Genomic DNA, 23,238 nt, shown 5'->3' with positions numbered 1-23,238 from the left:
CTTAAATAACCTGTCTCGCGTTTTACATATCAGGTCTCTAACAGGCCAAATTCCCCAGTCTGTAACCATCGATTAGTTGCGACCTCTAGTCACAAGTCTCAAACACAATCTTTAGTGCTTGGAATGGAAATCCAAAAGTACAGGTAAGTAGTATTCCCAGCGTACGTATTCCTTACTGAGAATCGCCAGTGCTCTTCTAGTAATTGTGTTGCACATCTGCTAAGAAGTACCTGTACTTCCCCTTTTCAGTTAATGAAATGCAGGCACTCAGGACCTGTTAGTATACATTGCAGCTTTATCACAATCAGTGATTAATACAAACTCATTGCAACTAGAAAACCCACAAATACACCACTGAGAAGCAAAAACAAACTGTTTTTCGAATAAATTCTAAAAACTAACATTAGAAATGTTTCTGTCTTTGTTAATGCTGCAAGGTCATACTAACTTAACACAGGAATGCGTGCAGTATATATGACACATCAGCAACACAAAAGGATGATGGACGGAGTGTTGAACAATGCACTCACCCCCAGTCACAGATCTGGGTTTAATCCATCATTCTTTTGCTCACCATGCCACCCCAGTTTGGACCCAGCCATATGCAAATCAGTCTTGACCCTGTTCCTCATGGGAACAGTCCAGCCCGAACTGCCAAGCCAGGTCCTCACTGGACTGGACACAAGAATCCTGGGACCGGTTTCAGGGTTTCACCCCTCATCAGCCAGGCTAGCTGAATCCAGTGGCACAGTGAGCAAGGGACCCACGTCTGGGCATACCCTTTCCACTTAGGGCAACTTTAGCAACACAAAAGGTTGATGGACGGAGTGCTGAACAATGCAAACACCCACCACCAGTCACAGATCTGGGTTTAATCCATCGTTCTTTTGCTCACCATGCCACCCCAGTTTGGACCCAGCCATATGCAAATCAGTCTTGACCCTGTTCCTCATGGGAACAGTCCAGCCCGAACTGGAATATATGTGACACAATCTTTTTTTGCCATTTACCTTTTTGTTTATTTTCCCCCAAATATTCATCATTTTAGGCGTTCCATACAATTCTGATTGTTTCTTTCTCAACGTCTCATTTGTGTGTTTCTAAATGATGATAGAAGTTTTAGTAGCTGACCCAGGCATCTGTATTTAATTGTTTACCGCTATCCAACCAAATATCTGACTCTGCCTGGCCTACAACAGCTGTCCCTTGTTGCACATTCTTTTATAAAGACTGTCTTCGGATTCAGTAGTGTTGCTTTTTTCAGATTAAATGTTATTGATTAATGTTCAACATAACAGCAATATAGACTGCAGTGACAGCTTGATAATTGGAAACATTTTTTTTCTCCACGTTTAAAAAAAAAGTTTGTTTTAATGTGGCTGCCTCTCCGACTCCTGTCAAAACATCATCAAATAAGCATTTGCAAGGCCAATATGTCTGGATTTAATATACTGACAAATGCAGCGTTAGCTAGTTAGAGTAAGGCACATAGGATGGAGCTAGGAGGAGTGGACATAGGGCTATGGTTGTCATGTAGTTCGTCCTGCAGTTAAGTGCAGGCACATGAGTGAGTGCATAATGATACAGCCAAACAGTCAAGAGCTTTAGGTGACAGATAATACTTGACTGGGCTGATGCAAAACGTGATTGGCAAGGTGTCACCCCACTAGCGGAAGGGGCTGCTCAAAGAAAGCAATAGTTAAAAGGGGCAGACGCCAAATCCCACTCGGATATTGTCAGCACATAGGGCTTTTGCCAGCTGCATTGTCAAATTCCAGGCCTTAACAACAGTTCTTCGCCTAAGACGTTTGGGGTTATGTAACAGACTGGAAGCCTTTGTGTTCTTCCTCATGAGTATGGCATAAAAAAATAATTTTAAAAAAATCTGGAAAAAAAACTTTCCTCACGGTAGGGTTTTCATTTGGTGCCAATTAAGTTTTTTACCCCACCTCTGAAGAGCAGTAACAGCAATTTCCAACTCACAATCAGCCTAGCGTGCAGTGTAACAGGACAGAGTAGAGTCTAGGAATAATTTGAATATTTATCTCCTCAGCAGGAATGAAGTATCCATAGAGCCTTGTTTGCCTGGTTGATTTTTATTGTTTGAAACAAGAAATAAGATTATTTCATGGCTCAGCGCACATTCTGTTTTCATATTTTTTTTTCATTTTTTTTGTTTGTTTTACTGCTTTGTGCACTTCAGGTCCTCTAGGCCAATGCCCCAACAAGGTTTTGGAACGCATTGGCCTTGCAGACGCAAGTGGAAACTTTCTGTTATGTGTTCCACTACAAGAAACTCTTCATTTTGAAAGTGAGACTTTGGAGCAATCTCTGGCTTGCAGATGGTCATCTGGGTACAGCAAGTCTCACTGTCTTCTGCTGATACCTTCTTTTTATGTAGGGTGTCCATTTCCATTCTGTTACGTTTGAATCCCATATGTTCAGTGTGCACCTGTGTGTGTGTGTGTGCGCACTACCTAAAAGGTTTACATCTGCAAATTGCATTCTATCGCAAACAAATCTCTACCTGCTATATTGCAAACACACTAGATGAAAAATGTACCTGTACTTAAACTTTCAATTTGTCCCCCTCTTTATTTCTTTTGAAAGCACCCGTGCGTCTCCTCTACCATTTGCATGCCTCTTGTGTATATAGTCTACTCTAAATTGCATGCCTGTCTGTCTTAATCACCCTTTTGTTAAAACTATATCTCTCCAACCTATCAATGTCTATTAATAATAATGCCAGCCACCATTTGCTTCTCACATAGTCCTTTCCAACTTTCACACCCAAGTCATTAATGTACCACACAGAAACTGGAGTAAATGAACGGAATGGTTTCTTTAAAGGCACAAGACTAATCCCAATAACTAATGCACTAGCCACTAACTTTTTGCTTTTGTGTAGTGTGTCACTCACCGCAAAGCACATCCGAGCCACATTAGGGGTAGTAAGCGCTATATAAATGCCAATTCAATTCAGTTTCAATAATATAATGAGGTCTCGGGCGAGTCAATCATAGTTTCTGATGTGACAGACTCTGCCCCTATCCTGACAGTTGCGGAGAGCTATTGGGACCTCTCCCAGTTTCCCTCCCTGGCCACTTCACCTCCGATCGCAGTCCATTATTGGTGGTCTAGACTTCTTTGGGATTTTCTGGCCAACTTATTGTGACCACAGTAAATCCAAATTCCAGCATGTGGTCATTTTCCTGAATTTCCTGCTTCCGATCTTGACAGTGGTGAATTGAGAAATAAAATGAGAGATGGGAGATCTCACAGTGTATTGGTCTAGGAAAATACCACCAGTGCCTTCATAGATGATCTGACAACCACGAAGCCTGCTACCACGGGTTCATCAGCCCACCTGCACATTTTCCAGTGTCCCTCTTGGCCAGTCCATGTTCCCTGGGTGGGGGGGAGGGCAATAATTGCGAGAGGGTAGTAGTTAACCCTAACTGTATTTACCACTTCAACTTTAACCCACAGGAAATGGATCCCTTTCCTGATAGTGAAACACAGGGAAGCATGTAATCTGGCACGATTGCCCTCACTGGCCCGTAACCTTCCAGTCATGGCATGCATTGGGTCTCCCAGGGTTTCTTCGGGCGAGTGGAGCTGTCCACTATTGGGGCATAGGGGATAAGTGATAGGTGGATGTAGACCGGGATGCGTTTTACGTGAAGGGTGGGCACTGGATGGGGCAGGGAAGATTCTGGCTCTTTCTTGACGGATTCCTTCACCTCTGTAGGCACATTGGCCGGAAAGTGAGGAGGAAACACTTTATTTGGACTGAGTGGGATAGCCATGGTGCGGGGTTATTTAGCACTTGGGGTGTGGGGAGGTGGTGCAGGTGGGACTAACGGGGAGGAGGCTTGTCAGATGGGTAAGGGTTACAGGAAGCTCAATTGGTTTGAAATGAATCACTGCATGGATGGAAGAATGAGCCTTGTTGGCTAATGGCATGAGTTGTTGCTGGGCATGAAGGTTTGCAGAAAGGTAGGACATTGATAGGTTTAGAGTTGTATTAGTGAAGCTGGGTGCTTGGTTGTTGAATTGGAGTTCACTGTTTTCACATTGCAGGCCAGTCCTACTAAAGTGACCTTTAAGGCTTAAGGTATGTCCGTGGTAATTTGCGCCTTCTCGTCGGCTGCACTTGACATACAGTTTGTACAGCCAGTTGGATTGAAACATTTGAGCATTAATCTTGAAAGGTGCATAAAAATGTCTTTAGGTGCTCAGGTTTTACGTTCCATCAGATCATGTTTTGTTATGTGTCTTTTTCTGTCCCTATAAAAAGTCTAATTTTTTTTCCGTTTGCTTCGACAGGCGGCCCTGGAAGTCTGCCTGAACCAGCCTACCCGTGCCAGCAACGGACCCGAAAGGTAAGATAAGCGCCTCGTGTTACAGCCGCGGAGGGGCAGGGCTGCTGAGTCACCGCCGCCTCAAGCTACACGAAGGGCCCGCTGTCAGGGAGCCAACTTCTTCCCTGTGTACCGGGTGCCCGGGCTGCCAGTCCAGACAGGGCACCCCTCAACCCCCGCCCCAAGCACGGAGAACTAACCCTCTCCACCTCACAGTAGCGGATCTTCGACAAGTGAGGGCAGGGAGCTATATTCTTCTCGCACAAAGCGCCCTGTGAGTGTCCTGAACTCACCGTATTGAAAGGGCAGTTACACCGCCCAAACCTCTGCACATTTTGTGTTGCCAAAGGTTTTCCGGAACGAAGAGAGGGCTCTAGAGATGCGGGGGCCAACATATCCTAACCTGGGGGGGCGGCATCTGTCTCAGTTAAGTCTTAGCTGCTGCTAATATCCTGTCCCTTTGTCACCTCTGGGGACGGACCAAGATTAAACTAAGTCCAATAAAATAAACTTTGTTCCGGGTTAGACTGCTTTACGCGGCACTCCGGCAGTGTCAGACGGGCCTGTCGTACAGGTCAGTGCGCGGGCCGGATTTGTGGCGGTGGTGGTGGTGGGCCTGGCTTGTGGCCGCTGCGTGGACTGCTGTTGGGCACCTTTCTATAATGAGTAGAATGTAGTAGCAGACGGCACTCCGCAGGCGATGGTAGGTTGCATCGGACACACAGAGCCGCACAGAATGGGTGCGTCACATGGTATGAGCTGCATCATGTACTATCGAGTGGCAAATAAACGACCCACTCCAGCTCCATCCTCCCTCTGCTCACGTGAGCCGGAAATGAGCTACAAACGAGTGTCCGCTGGCAAATTTCCCTTGGAACGCTAGAAGTGGTTCATGGGTTTGGTAGGATGTTCATGCTTTCGGTGTGGGAGTCTCCCACACTGGAGGCATACTGGACTCGGGGCTTCCTAAATGTGGGCCAGTTTTTTAAACTATCCATTTGCCAAATGGAGGTGGCACTTTTCATTTTGGTGCTCTGTCAGCCCTTCATTTGTTAACATCGGAATCATGTCACTCGGAACAAGAGTAAAAATCCAAAAGTGCTAAAATCAGATGTTAGAATACGACTCCGAATACATCATGCGTCAGCGTGGCCAGGGAAAGGGATATAAGGGAAGTGGACAAACAGGCGGGGTGTAGATTGGGTTGCAGCTACTACATAGGTAGATCTATGGCAACTTTTCATACAAATAGCTAACTTTTCTGTATACAATAAGCATAAGCTTACCTTCTGAAACATGCAGATCTTTCGTTATTTGACAATCCGTTGCTTCTCTGTACATAGAGGAGAGAATGGCAGCAGAGTTGCTTTTAAACGAAAATATACAGTTGTCAGCTGTTTGGTGCTCATTTTAACACTAAATATGGGTGCCTGTCTTAGCTGCTATTCTGCCAATTGAAAACTTATCCACTCTTAAGACCAGCAATCGAAAGGTGAAATTATGGACCTTTCTCAAACTATGCACCCTATGGTTCCCATCTCTCCACTCTCCTCCTTGGCTGGAGCGCACACAGACTCATTTGCCCTGTTGCTTTTCTGACTAGTATGACTTGTATATTGTTGTTTTATGTGGTTTGATCATGTACAAGGTGATGTAAATGACTTGTATTTTATATCTACTCTAACACATTACATCGTGTGTTCAGCATTCTTCTTCATTAATGACATTTTTGAAACCCATAAATATAGACTTGGAGTAGTTTAGGGGGCATCTGTTTAGTTGGACATGCCCCATGTAGTATAGCAGAACAGCCGATTCGAGACCTAGCTCGTATTACAGGACCTCTGCCACGTCTTTAGTGTATGAAAACTGCATCTTGCACGATACAGCAAACATGTAGGCTGTAGTAGCAAAAGTTCAGAGTAGTTTGTACTAGGTGACCTATTATTGTTTTTTATTATAATTTTTGTTTTAGGTCGGACATTAGCAAAGACCTTTTGATGTTACTAAAAGTAGATATAATATACATACATATGAGGTCTTTATCAATTGGTCTGTCATTGTGTCATTCACATTTATCTTCTGCCCATTACAACATACCACATGTGGCAGCAGTCAGCCCACTCCAGCCATTGGCTAACTCCAGTGTGAGTGGCTGCATTCAGTTCTTTCACAAAGAGCATATCCATAAGTAGTTCCCTCCAGTGTCACAGACTATCTATGACATTGATTGCGTTTTAAAGACAATTTAAAAAAAAAATCTTTTAGCCATTATATTTGCCTGGCAGCTCCACCAACAAAACAGTTTTACAAATATGACAAAAAAGGATTGACCAGGCTTAAAGTCTGGCAGCCAGAGCTATTGACTTTATCAGTGCTTGTTTTAGTTTCCTGTTTTTATATATCCAATGATTTTCCTTGTATTTGGTCCCTTCTCGACCCAATGTGGATACGAGCAGCCCTGTTCAAATGGGAATAAATCTGGTCTCTGATTAGATAGAACACATCACACACTGCAAATGATGAGTGATTGACAAGTTTACTTTATCACACCCAATGCATTGTCACTTGTTATCCTACGTGTTTTGGCCACTATGACCTTGATCAGGGTTAAAAAAGGGTATATCTCAATAGTTGATCCCCGAGAACCCTGCGGTAAATTTGAAAAATAGTGTTTTTGATTGAAGGAGCTTTTTTCCCGTTAGAGAATTCTGTCCTGCCATGCGGGACTGAGTGCTCTCACTGACTGTTAGCAACATGAAGAAAAATATTGTATCCGCCATTACAGGACATAGGGACTATGTTCCCCTGTTTCTGTACTTAACCTTAAAGAAACATATAATGGGGCAGGGTTGGGTTACACTGGATCCCTCATACTCCCCCACCTTCCCCCCCCAGACACTTCGTGGGTTGGGGAGGAGGCATGTATGATGTCATTTCAGATGTCATTGGTGATATTATCAGTGATGTCATTTAACATGTTGAGAGTGATGTAATATGTCAGATCATAAGCAGAGCACGGCAAGGTGAATTTTAGTATTTTGTGTATATATATATATATATATATATATATATATATATATATATATTTGTAGCATGTCTGGCTGTAGATACACACGCTCTGCATATTTCTGCATTCTATTGTTGGGTCTGGACGCTTACAACTTGATTTTCTTTGAAGATGTTTGAGCCATGAGACTTGTATGAACTACACAATTGTCCCAGAGTGCACCAGCAGAACGTCTCCACCTCAGATTATCCTCGCTATTGGACTTGGACGCTGGGGATGCTGCTCCCAAGTTGAAGCATTAAATCATTCTGACAGACCTCTGGATGGTTCAGTTTTGGGTTTGGCAGCCTCAGAGAAGAAAATAGTCACTTGCATCGGGGACCTTAAATTTATTTCTTCTAGTTCTTACCGACTATACATCCTGCAGCATGGACTCAACATTTCCCTCTGAGCAACTCTTAAGAATCCTCTGAATAGTTAGACATGGAACAGACTACTTTCCACTTCTGTGCACAGTGCAATGCAAAGTATTCCTGGTCTGACCCCCATGACATATATATTCTCTTCCTCTCTCCAGAGCCTAAAGAGTTAGCTTGCAAAGGCTGCCTTGGATTTCATTGTAAGAAACCCCTCAAACATAGGAGGGTGAGACGGTGGGCGCATTACAACATGCTGCATGAGGTGCTATCATACAGGTATATTCTCAGTTGAAGACATCCAAGAGGCTGGGGATGTTCTGTGGACAGAGGGGGAAGAAGACAACCCTTTGCACATCCCTGTGGACCAAAAACAAGATGTAGAGGCTTGCTTCTCTGAGCCTTAGAGGTCGAGTATTTCAAAACACCAGCTTTGGCTCCAGGTCCCAAGATGAAGTCATGCCGTGCGCTCCAGTGGTGCCTACAAGCCAGTTTTGAGTCCCCAAGTCCATGGCTGTCTAGACGGAGCACCACTCCAACTGGAGTTGGGCATTGAGCCCAGAGCCAAGGCACAAGAACACTAAGCCCTTGAAAAATATCCTTTCAGAAGTCTGCAAGACAAGGGCACTGACCAACATCCTGTTCAAATCATACAGGCACAGAGACATAGAAACTGTCTGCCACAAGGGTTCAGACATATTCAGCGTCAAAGCCATCAACACCCTGGTTTCCATCCGCCAACAAGGCAACTTCGGAGCCAAAGTCAATGGCAAAGGGCCACCACACCCCGGCCTGAAGTCAAAGTCATCTTCAGTTCCCAGAACAGAGACCTCGAAGGGGTCAATACTGGAGAGACGTGTGGTCATCCTGGGTGAGAAACAAAACAAACTTTTTATCCATCCAGGTACTGGAAATATCATCACGAAGCCTCCTGCTCCAGGCTTCGTTGCCCTCCCAAAGAAAGGGCACCTCTCTTTCCTTCTTGGGATGACTTTATAGGCGACCCATAGGATGACTAGGAACAAAGCCCTGTCAATCTATCCCCACCAGAAGATACTAAAGTCTATCATGCAATGATACATCATTAGGTTTAACTACGTACCATAGAGGATGAGGATGATTTCCTGCTGGAAGCTCTATTCAAGATGCAAAGGTCTGTCAGCTACTTACCCAGACTCAAAGGCATGCTAGAGAACATGGCTTGATAGTTTCAAGGACCCTGTCAAGTGTAGGGTGGTAAAGAGAACCCAGCCTATATTGGAGATTGTTATCCCAAATTCACTGGTGGTGTGCACTTACCATAAGAGGGCCTCTGTCCAGGCTACTGGGAGTGCTCCTCCCCTGGAGAAGGAGACTAAAAGATTAATGCAGTGGGGAAAATTGAAGATTTCAGGAGGAGCTACAACATATCTTGCGATTCCGACTTCTTCGAAGAAAAACAAATTGCAAACGTCCAGACAGGTCACATGCAGAGTACTGGAGTTTATATCAGTACATGCTAATAACAGATGATTGCAGGGTAGGTAATACTTTGTGTTTTGTTTAGGGGGACCTTAATATAAAGAATCACCCATGCAGCAACAAACGTACTACACAGTAGCTGCTAGGACAAAACCATGCTATGTTGTTCTTGAGCGAGCATCCCCCCTCAAATAGTGTTCTGTCATGTTGTGGAGGTGGTAATTAATCACATTTATTGAAGCAGCATGGCTGTAGCTCCAAAACCCATTATCACCTATCCCCCCCTAAACCCCGCCTGTAAAGTCGACCAACCCCTCCTCAATGTACCGTTGTGCGTGAATGTTGTAATGTTCTACTAGACCCTCAGACATTAAGAATTTGAATACGTATGTTTGTGTCTTACAATAGTGGATATGTGCATGACAACTTGACGACAGTCAGCCAAATTCCCCGTCCCTTCTTCCCCCACTACCTGGGAGGATCCACACATTTTCACTAATGCTTCTCGAAAAAGAAGCCTTGAAATCTTTCCAGAAACACGCACTAGTGGCAGCACACACGTTATTATTGGAGCAGAGCAAGCAATGATACCCCACTCATTGTGTGCACACTGTGACCCTGGAATACACACTAGGCATTCTAGGGCGTGATACAGCCCTCGAACATCCAGCCAGCTTGAATCAGATTATCAGCGTCATGCTGCCCAGACTACCTTAGTCTGAAAGTGTCAGAAGGGACTTCAATGAATGGTCTCTTGGCTGCTTTCTAGACAGTGCCAGTAGGCTGCCCATCCCCTTAAGGCTATGACAAAGAACTTCTGCTGATGGCCCTGTGGTTCCCTTCCTCCTACTAACTGTAAATGCTTCTGTAGGGAAACCATACTACCAGCTAGCTTAGAGAGATCAGCAAAAGTTTCTCATAGAGCTTGTAAGCCTACAGAGGTCACTCGCAAACACGGATGGATAACTAATGGAATGGCTGAGTGCACAATAGCCACCACAGGGTCAGTAGTTCTCCTTAGGTAACATGCCCCCTTGCGCCACTGAGTGAACTATTTATTTCTCCATCCAGTTTTTTTCTGGCCAAAGTACAGTGCTTAATTTGTAAAGAAATACTTGCCAGGGCTCTTGTCAGGAGGCCAGTGCAGCGTGCACCACCCATTGCCCCTGCCAGCACTGCCAGTGACAATACCAACACAACTACTAACCATCAGGCTCCTACAAGTGTGGCAACTCTGAATACTTCAGGTCCCCAAAGCTGTAAGAATAAGTTGGGTAGTGGGTATTAGTTATTTTTAATGTGCATTGATTTAAACAACTGTTGTGCTCACCTCTATACTAGGCAAACAGCACCACCATGTGGTGCACTGTCATAAATGCCGGTGTGGATAATGAAGTGCTGGTGCCGAGCAATGAAAACCACTGGCTCAAGTTAAGCACTGCCCAAGTCACTGAGCCTCCCTGTAGCTGTCCATACCTGGACTGTACATATACCTGAGGCTGGAGCCTGCAGTCCACCAGGGGGTACCTCTACATTTCGAAGTGTCCTCTGTACACGGTTTCAACTCTCCCCCCTCCTTTTGGTAACACCATAGCCTTCCAATGAAAGACGTCTTTAGTACTCCAGACAGATACATAACTGCGGTGCCGAACGCTCATAGGGACAGAATAAGTCCTATGAAGAGGAGTGTTCAGAGGTGGAAATACAATGATGCCCTTAGTACCCTTCCTAAGAATTGTATGGCCCAGCCTCCAGATGATTTCATTGGCCATGATCTGGTGGCTAAATTCCCTTGCTGGATATGGTATTTGACTGGTAGTGGCACATATCTCAGTTGATCTCATAGACTTCAGTCATGGCTCCAAGTTGAGTTCTGGGCAAAATAGTATGCAGTTGAAGTCTTTGGCCCTCATTACGAGTGTGGCGGTCCGAGGACCGCCGCATTCACAGTGACGGTTGGACTGCTGCACTCCAGGCAGTCCGACCTCCACATTACAACCTTGGCAGACGGACCAGCCTAAAGACCACCGTCCCCGCCAGGAACATGGATCCCAGCGTGGTGATGGCGGCCTGACTTGTACTCAGCCAGGGCGGCGCTAAACTCAGCGCCTCCTGGCTGCTTACAAGTCAGGTTTCTGCCAGCATTTTCATGGTGGGGACCCCGCCATGGAAAGGCTGGCGGAAAGCCAGTGCCGGGGGGCCCTGCCCTGCACCGTCAGAATGCGCACTGTGTGCTTTGCAGACAGTGTGCATTCTCAGGCGCTGTGTCCTACGACATTGGCCTCGGCTCCCTTATGGTAGCCGAGGCCAATATTGTAGGCCTCTTCCCGCTGGGCAGTATGGCGGGAACTGTGTATTACAATGTTCCTGCGGGTCAGCCCGGCGAGAACATTGTAATACGCTCAGGGGGACGTGGCCGCCATGGCAGTGGCGTCCTCCCTGCAAGTTTGGCGGTCCCACGGTGGAACCGCCAAACTCATAATGAGGGCCTTTGACTGGGAGTGCCAGCTCCACGATGATGCGTTGACTGGAAAGTGCGATTCCTGGGCTTTGAACTTGAAATAGAAATGTAAACTTGACGACAAAGTGTGGATTGGCTCACTGGGAATCCTTCCCCCAGCTACTGTCTTTGCCTGGAAAAGGAGGCTCCACTATTCAACAATAGCACCTTGCACAACCTTCACCCACTAAGAACCAGCACCATGCCACTGAAAGTGGGCATATGTCCCTCCCCCGGAACTGGGGACCAAACAGGTCTTTGGTTCAGCTTTCCCTGTTGTGAAGAGACATTACAAAAGCACTAAACTCGGTCTTCCCCTCTGCGAACGGCTGCTCTCGCCCGTTATGTTTTTTTACTAGAAGTTGTGACTTTTGCTGAATAGCTATTACTAATTAAATAGTGTTTGTGCCACGGGGAATCCTCTGGGTGCTTCTAAGAGGTTACGGTTCCCTGGTCATGACTTTCTTGGGAAAGTGGTTTTCATTGCATCTCTGCTCCTGGCAATCCAAGCTAGCAGAGGTACCCGGTGGCTCCCAGTTGAGGACCTCCATTGGACTCCCAATTATTGTACTTTGGACATGGAAGCTCACATTTGATCTTTACCAGGAGTGACAGCCTCCAGTTGACGCCCTTTATTGGGAATGACAGCTCTCGTTTGATGTATTTAACCAGGAGTGTGTGCTTTCAGCAGATGCCATCTACTGGGAACGAGAGCTCCCAGTTAATATCATTAACCGGGAACGGCCGCTCCAACTTGATGTCCTTTACCGGGAATGTTACTTGGCAGCTATACCTTTAACTGGAAATCGCAGCTCCCATTTGAGTGCAAGGCTGTCAATCTCTGGTCCTAGATGACTTTTTATCTGGGAATGACAGCCCCCAGCTGATGAATTTAATTGGGAATTGCAGCTCCCACTTAATGTCATTTTCTGAAAATCGCAGCTCCCAGTTGATCCCTCGGCTGGCAGACTTTGCTCCAGCGTGAACTTCCTAACTGGATAAAGTGGCTCTCAGTTGAAGTTTTCAGATGGGGTTAGCTGTACAGTATTTACACCCCATGCCGTGCCTCTGAACGGTAATGCAGCTTGAATGTGTAATTTCATTTACGTTTTCCTTCGTTGGTGCCTCCGGGGTCCGGAACGAACGCTGGTGAATCACGGCGCGTGTGCACAGTGCGGCGGCGCCAGGGTTAATTCTCGGCCACCCTTCTGTTTCGGGCCTCGTGCCAGGGCCAGACTGTCCACGGAGGCGGCGTTCTTGTGTCACTGTGAATTCCCGAACCTTGGCCCCGAGGCCTGTAATTATGAGACTTCTCCCACCACTCACCCTTCAAAGTAGCAAAGGCGTGACTCCATCGGCGACCCAGCCGAAATGGCACTTCTGACGCCATTTACAGGAAAGTTGGCGCCTTCTCTTCTCTTCTGTTTTCTTTTTTCTTGGGCTGGTATTCGGCGGGTCACCCGCACACCCTATCCTAAGAAGTCCGCCATGACTTCGGAGCAGTTTTTCAGTGGGTGCCACGGTCGGACTGGCCTATAGGGAATCACGCAGTGCCCACCAGGCTGGTCTGACGGATCAGTGCATGTACCGTTTTTTGTTGTTGTTTTTTTGCTGTTAGTGGGCCTGTTTTATGTCCTGCTGGGCCGGTTTTACTGTTGAAATTCCTGATATTAAAGCAAACATTGCCTGCAGCAAGCTCAAATCCAGACAGTTTTGCATCCACGCAAAGCTGTTGTAACTGCCCCAATCTGCAAACATGGGCCACTCTTTTAGGTTTCTAATTCACTAGTAGGAGGTACTTTTATTTTGGTGCCTAGGCCTGTTTTCTTTCCCACTCCGACCCTGCGTGGTAGTGATATGCAAATTTTCATCTTAAGAATATGACTTAAGTCATCTCATCTTGTGCCTCAGGCCTCATTTTAAAGCTGGTAAATTATTAACAACTGAGTAAAAAGCAACTCTTAGTAGGAGGAATACTCAGTACACCATGTTATTGTAATAGACATCTAATCCTGACATCTACTTGACCAAATTGTGTTGTCCCGAGTAAGTAACCTTGATTTCACGTACCTTTCTTGCCTTATCAAAGACATTTGTAGTCATTTAGATAAGGGATGCTCAGCTGCTGAGGAAGAAATGGGTGAAAGTGACTTATCCAGGGTAGTGTTCCTAATTTTAGTAACTTTTACTGAGAAATATTTTAAGTTTATTTAGGTTGAGGGCCACATGGTACTAGCCAGCCGAGCCGCAGTTCCGCTGGGCATGTAGGGAACAATATAACTTATCAGGTAGAACAGTAGTAGAATGTTGTGACTCTTTACTGAGAAAAATGAAAAAAAAAGGTGGGAGGAATGTTTAAAGTGACCCCTAAACGGCTATCTATTAAGTTGGATCAGCACCCGAGGTGTTGCCGCACTAGTTTGAGAATCACAGCCGATTTTTTGAGACCCAAGTCACCTGTACCTCTCACGCGTACTCCTGTGTTTTGCAACATTTAGAGTCTTCTTAGTAAATTGTATGTGGTATTTGTATAATGCGAACCTAACCAAAAAGGCAGCGGAAACTGACCTAAAGATTTGGGTAATACGTTTTAAAGTGTGATGCATTACTCCAAGAGCCAGTTCACAGCAGGTTCTGCTACAATTTCTAGTACTTTACAGAAAGGAAAGCCAGGTGAGAGTGTTGGAAGATAAATATTAAACAAGCATTGGAAAAGCTGATAGGTCTAACCTATACTAGAGCTATTGGCTTTGGCAAATTGTTTTTGCCATATTGTACACCACTGTCGCTGCTGATCGGCCTGGCTAAAGGTCAGTGGCATGGATTGTCAGAGTGGAGTGGGGGAGTAGAATGTTACAGAGTCGATTTGTTAGAGTACAGGGTCGTAGAGTGGAATTGGATAGTAGAGTATCGTAGGGGGGAGTAGAGTTCAGTGACAGAGAGTGTTGTAGAGTGCAATGCTGTGTGTTGGAGTGGATTGAGGTAGTGGGGTGGATTGGCTTGGAGTAATGTGGGGTGGATTGGATTGGAATGGGGTTGATTGGTAGAGTGGGGTGGATTGGGTGGGGTGGATTAGGGTGGGGTGGGTGGATTGGATTGGACAGGGGTGGATTGGGGTGGGTGGATTCGTTTGGAGTAACTGGATGGGGTGGATTGGATTGGATTGGAGTGAATTGGATTGGGGTGGTTTCTACTGGAGTGAAGTGGATTAGACTGGAGTGGGGTGATTGGATTGGACTGGAATAGAGTGGATTGGAGTGGAGTGAATTAGGGTGGGGTGGCAGGGTGGATAGGATTGGAGTTGGGCGGACTGGGATGGATTTGATTTATGTAGAGTGGGCTGGATTGGAGTACAGTGGGGTGGCTTAGAGTGGGGTGGGATGTATTGGATTGGGTTGGTCAGACTGGAGTGTGGTAGATTTGAGTGGGGAGGGGTGGTTTGGAATTGATTGGGGTGGTGTGTACTGGAGTGGGGTAGATTGCACTGAGGTGGGGTGGATTGGATTGGCAAGGGGTTTATTGATTTGAGGTGGGTGGACTGGATTGGGGTGAGGTGGGCTGAATGGGGTGGGATAGGATAAGGGTGAATTGGATTACGGTGGTTTGGATTGAGGTGGGTTGGATTGGAGTGCAGTGGGGAGGATTGGATTGCATTAGGGTGGAGAGGATTGGATTGGGGTGGACTGGATTGGAGTGAGGTGGGTTTAATGGAGTAGGAGGACAGGGTGGGTGGATTGGATTTAGTGGATTGGGGTGGGTTGGAGTAGGGAGGGGTTGATTGTACTGGGGTGGAGTCAATTGGATTTGAGTGAGGTGGATTGGACTGGAGTAGAGTGGGTTGGATTGGGGTGATGTGAATTGGAGTGGGATGGATTTTGGACTGGTGTGGGGTGGATTGGAGTGGAGTGGGTTGAATTAGAATGGGTTGGAGTGGGTTGAATTAGAATGGGTTGGAGTGGGTTGGACGATAGTGGATTGGATAGGAGTGCGTTAGATTGTATTGGAGTGGGGTTGATTGGATTAGGGTAGGGTAGATTGGATTCAGTGGATTGGGGTGGATTGGAGTGGGTGGGTTGTAGTGAGGTTGGGTGGGCTGGATGGATTGGAGTGGGGTGGAGCTAACTGGGGTGGGGTGGATTGGATTGGGGGTAGAGTGTGGTGGATTGGAATGGGGTGAATTGGATTGGAGTGGGTGGATTGGAGTCTGGTGGGTTAGATTAAGATGGAGTGGGGTGGTTTAGAATGGGTTGGATTGGGGTGGACTGGAGTGGATTGCATTGGGGGACTGGAGTGGGGCGTACTGGATTAGAGTGGGGCGTATTGGATTGGGGTGGGCAGACTGGAGTGACGTGGGGCGGACTGAGTGGGGCAGGGCAGACTAGACTGGGGTGGGGCGGACTAGGGTGGGACGTGGCAGACTGGAATGTGGTGGGGCAGACTGGAATGGGGCAGGGTGGGGACGGACTGGAGTAGGGCAGGGGCAGATTGGGGTGGGGCGGACTGGAGTCGACTGGGGCTGGGCGGACAGGAGTGGGCTGGACTGTAGTGGGTTCTGACGGACTGGACTGGGGTGGAGCAGACCGGATTGGAGTGAGGTGGTTTGAATGGAGTGGGTTGGATTAAGGTGGACTGGAGTGGGGGAGGATTAGACTGGATTTGAGATGGGTGGATTGTGGTGTATTGGACTGGGGTGTATTATAGTGGATTGAATTGGAGTGGGGAGGATTTAAGGTAGTTCGAAGTGGGGTAGATTAAGGTGGTTTGGAGTGGGGTGGAAAGGATTGGAGTAAAGTAGATTAAGGTTGACTGGATTGGACTGGAATGGGGTGGTTAAAGTGGACGCTATTGAAGTGGGATGGATTGGGATGGGGTGGGTGGATTGAATTAGAGTGGGGAAGATAGGGTCGAGGTGGATTGGTGTGGACTGAATTTGAATGGGGTGGGTTGTAGTAATTGGACTGGAATGGAGTGGGGTGAATTGGATTGGTGTGAGGTGGTTTGGTGTGGAATAAGGTGGATTAAGGTGAACTGGATTGGACCGGTATGGGGTGAAATAAGGTGAATAATATTTGAGTGGGTTGGATTGGTGGGTAAGAATGGAGTGGGGTGGGTTGGATTGGATTGGAGTGGGGTAGATGGGATTGGAGTGGGTTTGGGTGGATTGGAGTGGTGGATTGGATTGAGTAGGGTGGGTTGGAGTTGGTCAAGATGGATTGAACTGGAGTGGGGTGGGTTGGGGTAGTGTGGGATGGGTTGTACTGTAGTGGGATGGGTTGTCCTGCAGTGGAGTGAGGTAGATTGGACCGGGGTGTGGTAGATTAGATTGGAGTGGGGTGGAGTGGGGTGGATCGGGCTGGGGTGTATCAGTGTGGGGCGGATTGGATTGGAGTGGGGGCGTTTGTTTTGGAGTGGGGGCGTTTGTTTTGGAGTGGGGACAATTGTTTTGGTTCGGAGTGGGGACAATTGTTTTGGTTTGGAGTGAGGACAATTGTTTTGAATTGGAGTGGGGCAGATTGTTTTGGACTGCAGTGCATGCAGATTGTTTTGGACTGCAGTGTTTTAGACTGGAGTGAGTCAGGTAGCAAGGATTGTAGTGCGGCAAATTGGATTGGTGTGAGTGGTTTGGATTGGGAGGGGTTGATTGGAAGGGAATGGCTTGGATTGAGTGGGATGTACTGGATTGAGTGAGGTGTATTGGATTTGAGTGTGGTGGATTGGAGTCTACTGCACAATTATGTGTTAAAGCATAATTTCTGAAATTACGCATAAGAAAGAAACAATGTTGCTTTGCAATATTGAGAACAAGATGATCATTATGTTTTTTAGAACAGCGCCCATGAGCAAAAACAAAAAAAAACTAGAGTGCAAAATGAGAAAAGAAGACTGGGCAAAATTAAAGAAAATTAACAATAGAAAATAAAACTTTGCAATATTGTTTGTCCTGCTGGTCACGTTTTTGCCAGTCACATGCTTTTTGATTGCAGGGCACTAGAAGTTAAGAAGGTCAAAATAGTGCCTCAATCACGTCAGGAGCAGTGGACAGGCACTGATTAAGTTGAATCAATCAGTGCTTGGTCCCTGCTCCACAGAAAGAAACAGAAAAGATGGTAGGCTTTCAGTGATCAATTATGAGGCTGTAAGGAAGAGTGCCACACAAGCAAGCAAATGGCAACGAATGGGCAGTCTGAAACCCCTTATTAGTTAACAACAGTGTCTCGCAAGCAAGACGCATGCGTTAGCGCATATTATCGCAGGTTCGACCCTAAAAAGGCATTTAGAGACTGATCACTTCATTTCTGCATGCGGCAAACCTCTCAAGCCTTATAGCTTATTTTTTGTTAATGATCTTTACCATTTACACCAATAAGGACACCGTCTGTATTCCCTCAGTTAGGCTGGAAACAGCTGTCGCCAATGAGTGGATCCTCGCCAGGGCTTGCATTAGTCCTTCAGAAAGCACATTTTCTGCTAGTTTCGAAACTAAAACAGCAGTATTTTCACTTAATAACTGGTGTACTGTGCTTCTTTCTACCCATCTTCTGCGTTTACATGTCTTTCTCTTCAGTTCACTGCATTTTCTGAAAATGAGTTGCATGGAAAGCGCCCAGTTGCCGTGCATTCCGGGTAAATAGATGAATAACGATTTTTGTGTGAATGATGCACTGAACTCGAAATCCCTTTGGTTATGTAAACAGAGGAGTTGAGTTAGCAGGAAGACCACCTGGGACACTGAACGCTCCTGCGAGGCCCACATAAAACCTCTTCAAGGGGAACCTAGTGGTCGGAATCCGTTTGCTAGAAATTCCAGGGCGAAAGACCAGGCATTGACACAGCCCTAACCTCCGCCCCACCTCCCTCCATTCCAGCAAGAGTAGTAGACCAGGTCATCCAAAACAACAGAAGAAGTAGACAGGTCGAAAGGGACTGGGGCCTCTAAATAGCCTTAGTATCTAAACCCCGATTGTAACTAGGAGGTTCTCTTTCCCATGCCCAGAAATGAAGCCAGACAGAAGCCCGCTTACAAATTGCATATTTTTATTTTTAATTTGTTACATTAATTGCTTTTCTATAACGCTTTTTTAATAGACCGAGATATAAAAAGTAAAATCAACCACTGATGGATTAGAACAACTTCCTCCATTATTTTGCCCACATTGATTATAGTCACCTCTTTTAGCCAGTCCAATCTGAGCACATCGAACAGGTGTAAATATAACCCCATCATTGTGAATGTAAGAAATGCAGCTAGAAAACTGACGATAATGGGATGGTTACAGTTGGGAGGGAGGGTCTGTCCTTGCCATTCACCTGTATTGCACGCCATTAATGCTCTCTGTTATACTTGTACCTGGTCGACAAGATGCTTAAGTTGAATATTCACAATTGACAACGCCTTTAGAAGTTGAATTCCGCCTTCTATCATTCTGAGGTCGGTAGACTGAGTTCCATTCAACCTAGGAAATAATACCACTTGTTTTCATAGCGCTTAGAAATAGAAAAAGTATGGAATGATGTACTATATTAAAATGTATTTTTCTCTTTTACGTTTACCCAAAACATTATCAATAAACCTCACAGTATCACACAACACAAGTATCAAAGTTTACTCCCCACTCATACTGGAAAAGGACACTCTGGATCAGTTTAGTCGACAAAAGATCTCGAGGAGGTGAAGAATTTTTAGGTAATGCACACAACTTCCAAAAACATATTTAAAAACAAACACCAACCATAACTTTCACTTACATCGTCTACCCTGTTTTTGTAGCGCATTGAGTAGTGTAGGTCTCAACACACTGTGTGTGTGTGTGTGTGTTCGAGAAAGCGTCCTATTATTCTAGTCTGATTTCTACTGTACCTGCCAGTGTGTACTGGAATACCGGCCCTTTACTTGTGGCTCGGACCTGCGTGTGATGCCATGTTGTGCTGTGGGGGGCATTCGATGTATTATTCTGCTTTTTTGGTCCTGTTTCTTCGGTTCAGAACAGTGTGTGCCCCAAATTATTCTTGTTGCTGCTGACATAAGCACATTAGCCACAGTCCATAGTTGTGTCTACTGCCAGTAGCTGCCACTCTAGTCCCATTTGTATCATTGCCCACTAGTCTTTCTGTTTCTCTGATTTCGGATGTGGTCCCATTTGACAATGTGCCCCTCCCTTCTCGGTCTTTTCCTGAGAATGCAACCTTAGTAAGGTGGATTCTACTGGAGGGGACAGCATCTGGAGCGTAGACCTACACGCAAAGTGAGAGGTTGCCTACTATTGCTGTGGTAAGAAAGACCACATATCAAGCTTATATATCTAATAGTGCCTTTCCGAGAAACAAATACGTGGAGCGCCTCAAAGGTTGCATCTAACGTCCATGAAATGAAAATGTGTAATCCGCACTTTATGCCTTAACCATGGGTACCATTTAGCTCCATCCCGCAGGCGCCACCTCCATCTTGTCTAGCTGTTAGGCCACCAGCAAAAACCCACACCTTTAAGAAGAAAAGTGAAACTACAATCCCCAACATGCAGAGAACTGTTACCTAAAAAGACTGTGTGGGGAAGGCAACTCAGATGCCAGCTGGGTCCTTTTACAACCAGGATGCGGCCTGTTTGGTGGGCAGATGACCCTTTGCTGGTCTCCTGGGTACTACAAAACTGGAGTAGAGGTTTTCTTCCGTGTGTTTTTTTTTTTTTTGGTGGGGTGGGGAGGAGTTCTTTGCAATAGCTTTGACTGGTTTCGCGTTGGCTGTTCCTCCACTTCATGAAAGAGCCGACACTGGTGCTGCTTTTGTAAGTAATTCCGGGTATTACTTCTGAGAATGACAGTCTTGTTCAAAGTCATGGTGGCGCGTCTATTGTCTAGCAGACATGTTTGAACATGTCCCTGCAGGGTGAGACCCAGGTAGCGGGCGGAGTAGGAAAGGTACACGTGAAGGTACAGCGCAAGTTATTTTGCTCGACTCTGAGGCATTTTTTCCAGGGAATCACGTGACTCCGCGAGAGTCTCTTTTTTTGTCCTTCTCTTAGCAGCCTCTTCCTGTCCATCATCAGTTCTGAATATGACGATTTGGGTGATGCTAATATTTATTATGCACTGTCTTAATTTTTAACATGGAGATAACATTTTTTTTTATTTTTTTTAACATTTGTTCGAATAAGTTGATGGTTTTGTCATTTAGATTCTACTCTTACAGTATTTGGGGGCACATAAGTGTACAGTCCGATATGGCAATAATCGAATCGTTATGGTATATATCTTACTATCTAACCATGGTGAGACAGCTAGAAGTAAAGTAAAGGTACCTGCTCCTTCAGCTCTGCCTTCTGCACTGTGATCAGGGGCGTAGCTTCTAGGGGGAGTTGGGGGTGTGACATCCTACAAATAAATGTATTTTCTGTTGAATAGTTTGGTACAGGTGCTCTCAGTCTGGTATGGGAAGTGCCTGTCGAATTTCACAAGGCATTTTTCCATACACTGGGACAAAAGCACACACACACACACTCTAACCCGCTCTTGTTTTCTAAGTCTCAAAAAATGTAGGTTATTTCACTAAATATTGTATTTTCCCTCACTTAGTTCCCCTACCAATCTGTATTCTTCTCTCTTTCCACTGCCCCTAAAGCCTCTGTCGTGCGCCCTGCTTGCCTTTATCGTATTATAACATTCTGTACCAAAGTGATTGTTGAGAAATCTAAAGCTCAAACTCCCCCTCCCCCCCCAATCTTAGTGACCAGGCTACGCCCCTGACTGTGATGTCAAAATCACAGTGTCTAAAGGGGGTTGACCATGGCTCTGGCCTGTACGCTGTGATGTCATCAGACACTGTGCCTAATGGACGTTGACTATGGACAGAAAGAAACATGTTTGGCTCCATCGGATTGGACTGCATGAAAGTCTCTCAATTTACATGGAATTACGAGGTTTTATAAAATCCAAGAGTGCTTTAAAATTCAATACCTTAATAAAATTGTTGAAATAAAGAACTTGACTTGAAGTTCAATTTAACTCCCAAAAGTCTGTGATGATCAAGGCCGCCATCGTTAAGGCAGGAAGTTACGTTTGCGTCACAGTGCACGTGGTAGACCTGTTGTGGTTTCGTGGCAGTGTCATCTACTCTGCCACTTATGCTGGATTCTAAGTGGGTAACTTGTTGGAGATTTACGTACCCGACGTATAAGAAAAAATTGATATGGATATTTTACAAAGTTATTTTCAGGTCTCTCCTGCGTATCACAAGGCCTTCATTACTTCACCCCAGTGCTTAATTTGAGCTGGTGGTTTCCAGTGCTTGGCACTGTCACTTAATTGCCAACAGTGACACTTATGACAGTCTGCCACATGTTGGTGCTGTTTATCTAGTTTAGAGATGAGCACAACAACAGTTGCCTATTAATTCACTATGCAATAAAAATTATTAATACCTGCAGCCCTAGCCATTCTTGTACCTTTGGGGGCCTAGAACAGACTGGATTGTCCCACTTGTAGGAGTTTGATGGATTGAAATTGCATTGGTACTCTCATTGGCAGGGGCAATACGTGGTGCAAGATGCAGGGGCCCCCCATGAGACCCCCAGCACTTATTTGTTTACAAACTCAAATTAAGTACTGCTTCACATGTGAGAGGTACTGAATTATTTGCTCTTTCTTTTGAAGGGTAATGTTGGCACAGTAGGTGCATCAACCCGGTTAGATGTTTCTGCCACGTTTGACAGCTTTCACCATTGACTTTTTATTTGGCAACACAGAGTGATTGTAGTTCGGGCAGAAACCCTTAAATGGCTAATTTAATTTCTTACTACCCAAACACAAAAAGCCCTCGGTTGAGAACCTGTGCAGATCTTACAACGTGGAACGTGGCCCTGTCAATCCACAGCATGGGACATAATTTAGAGATTACTTGGATAACCAATACTAATCCTAGTTTGCCCCTGTGATACTCGCGACACTGCCTCTGTAACTAGGGTTGCCACCTGGCAGGTCTTCTACCAGCAGCACCAGGGTTTTAATGTCCCAGTCGATACAAAAAATAATCAAAATCTCCAAAAGCCAGTATTTTTAGCACTTATCTGTACATATTTCAAACAACAAATGTAAACAGAAAACACTTCTACATGTGTTCCATAGCCGTGTTGTCGAACACTGACTAGTAATTTACGTAAACAACGGAGGAATGTCATGTTACAAAAGAATACCTTCAATTTTGTTTAAAGTTTTAGTAACATGCCCGGCCTTTGTAGACTTGGGGAAAAAAACAGAACAAACGCCCAGTATTTTTCTCTTGGAAACGTGGCAGGAACCATACATGTAACCTCTAGTCCCGAGGCACGAAAACAAGGGTTGGAGGACGAAATAAACAGCACCATGGGCCTCGTTGGCTCGCTGTGGTTTCCACCGCAGGCTGTTAGTCTGGAGAGTGTGTGTGTGTGTGTGTGTGGAGGGGGTGGATGGTCAGAGAACAATGGGGTCGCAGTCACATTTCCGTGAACCCTTCTTGGT

The 23,238-nt window shown here is 45.7% G+C and overlaps 1 protein-coding gene across 1 annotated transcript in view; it reads left to right on the top strand.

The window, feature by feature from the left end:
* PLEKHH3 (pleckstrin homology, MyTH4 and FERM domain containing H3) overlaps positions 1-23,238 on the top strand; it is a 264,118-nt gene that overhangs the window by 91,004 nt on the left and 149,876 nt on the right. Inside the window, exon 2 of the mRNA XM_069237720.1 lies at positions 4,330-4,385. Coding sequence (XP_069093821.1) covers positions 4,330-4,385 — 56 coding nt within the window. The remainder of the gene's footprint in view (positions 1-4,329; positions 4,386-23,238) is intronic.

This window comes from Pleurodeles waltl, chromosome 6 (genome assembly GCF_031143425.1).
Source record: "Pleurodeles waltl isolate 20211129_DDA chromosome 6, aPleWal1.hap1.20221129, whole genome shotgun sequence".
NCBI classification, from domain to species: domain Eukaryota; kingdom Metazoa; phylum Chordata; class Amphibia; order Caudata; family Salamandridae; genus Pleurodeles; species Pleurodeles waltl.
This window is presented reverse-complemented; position numbering and strand designations above follow the sequence as displayed.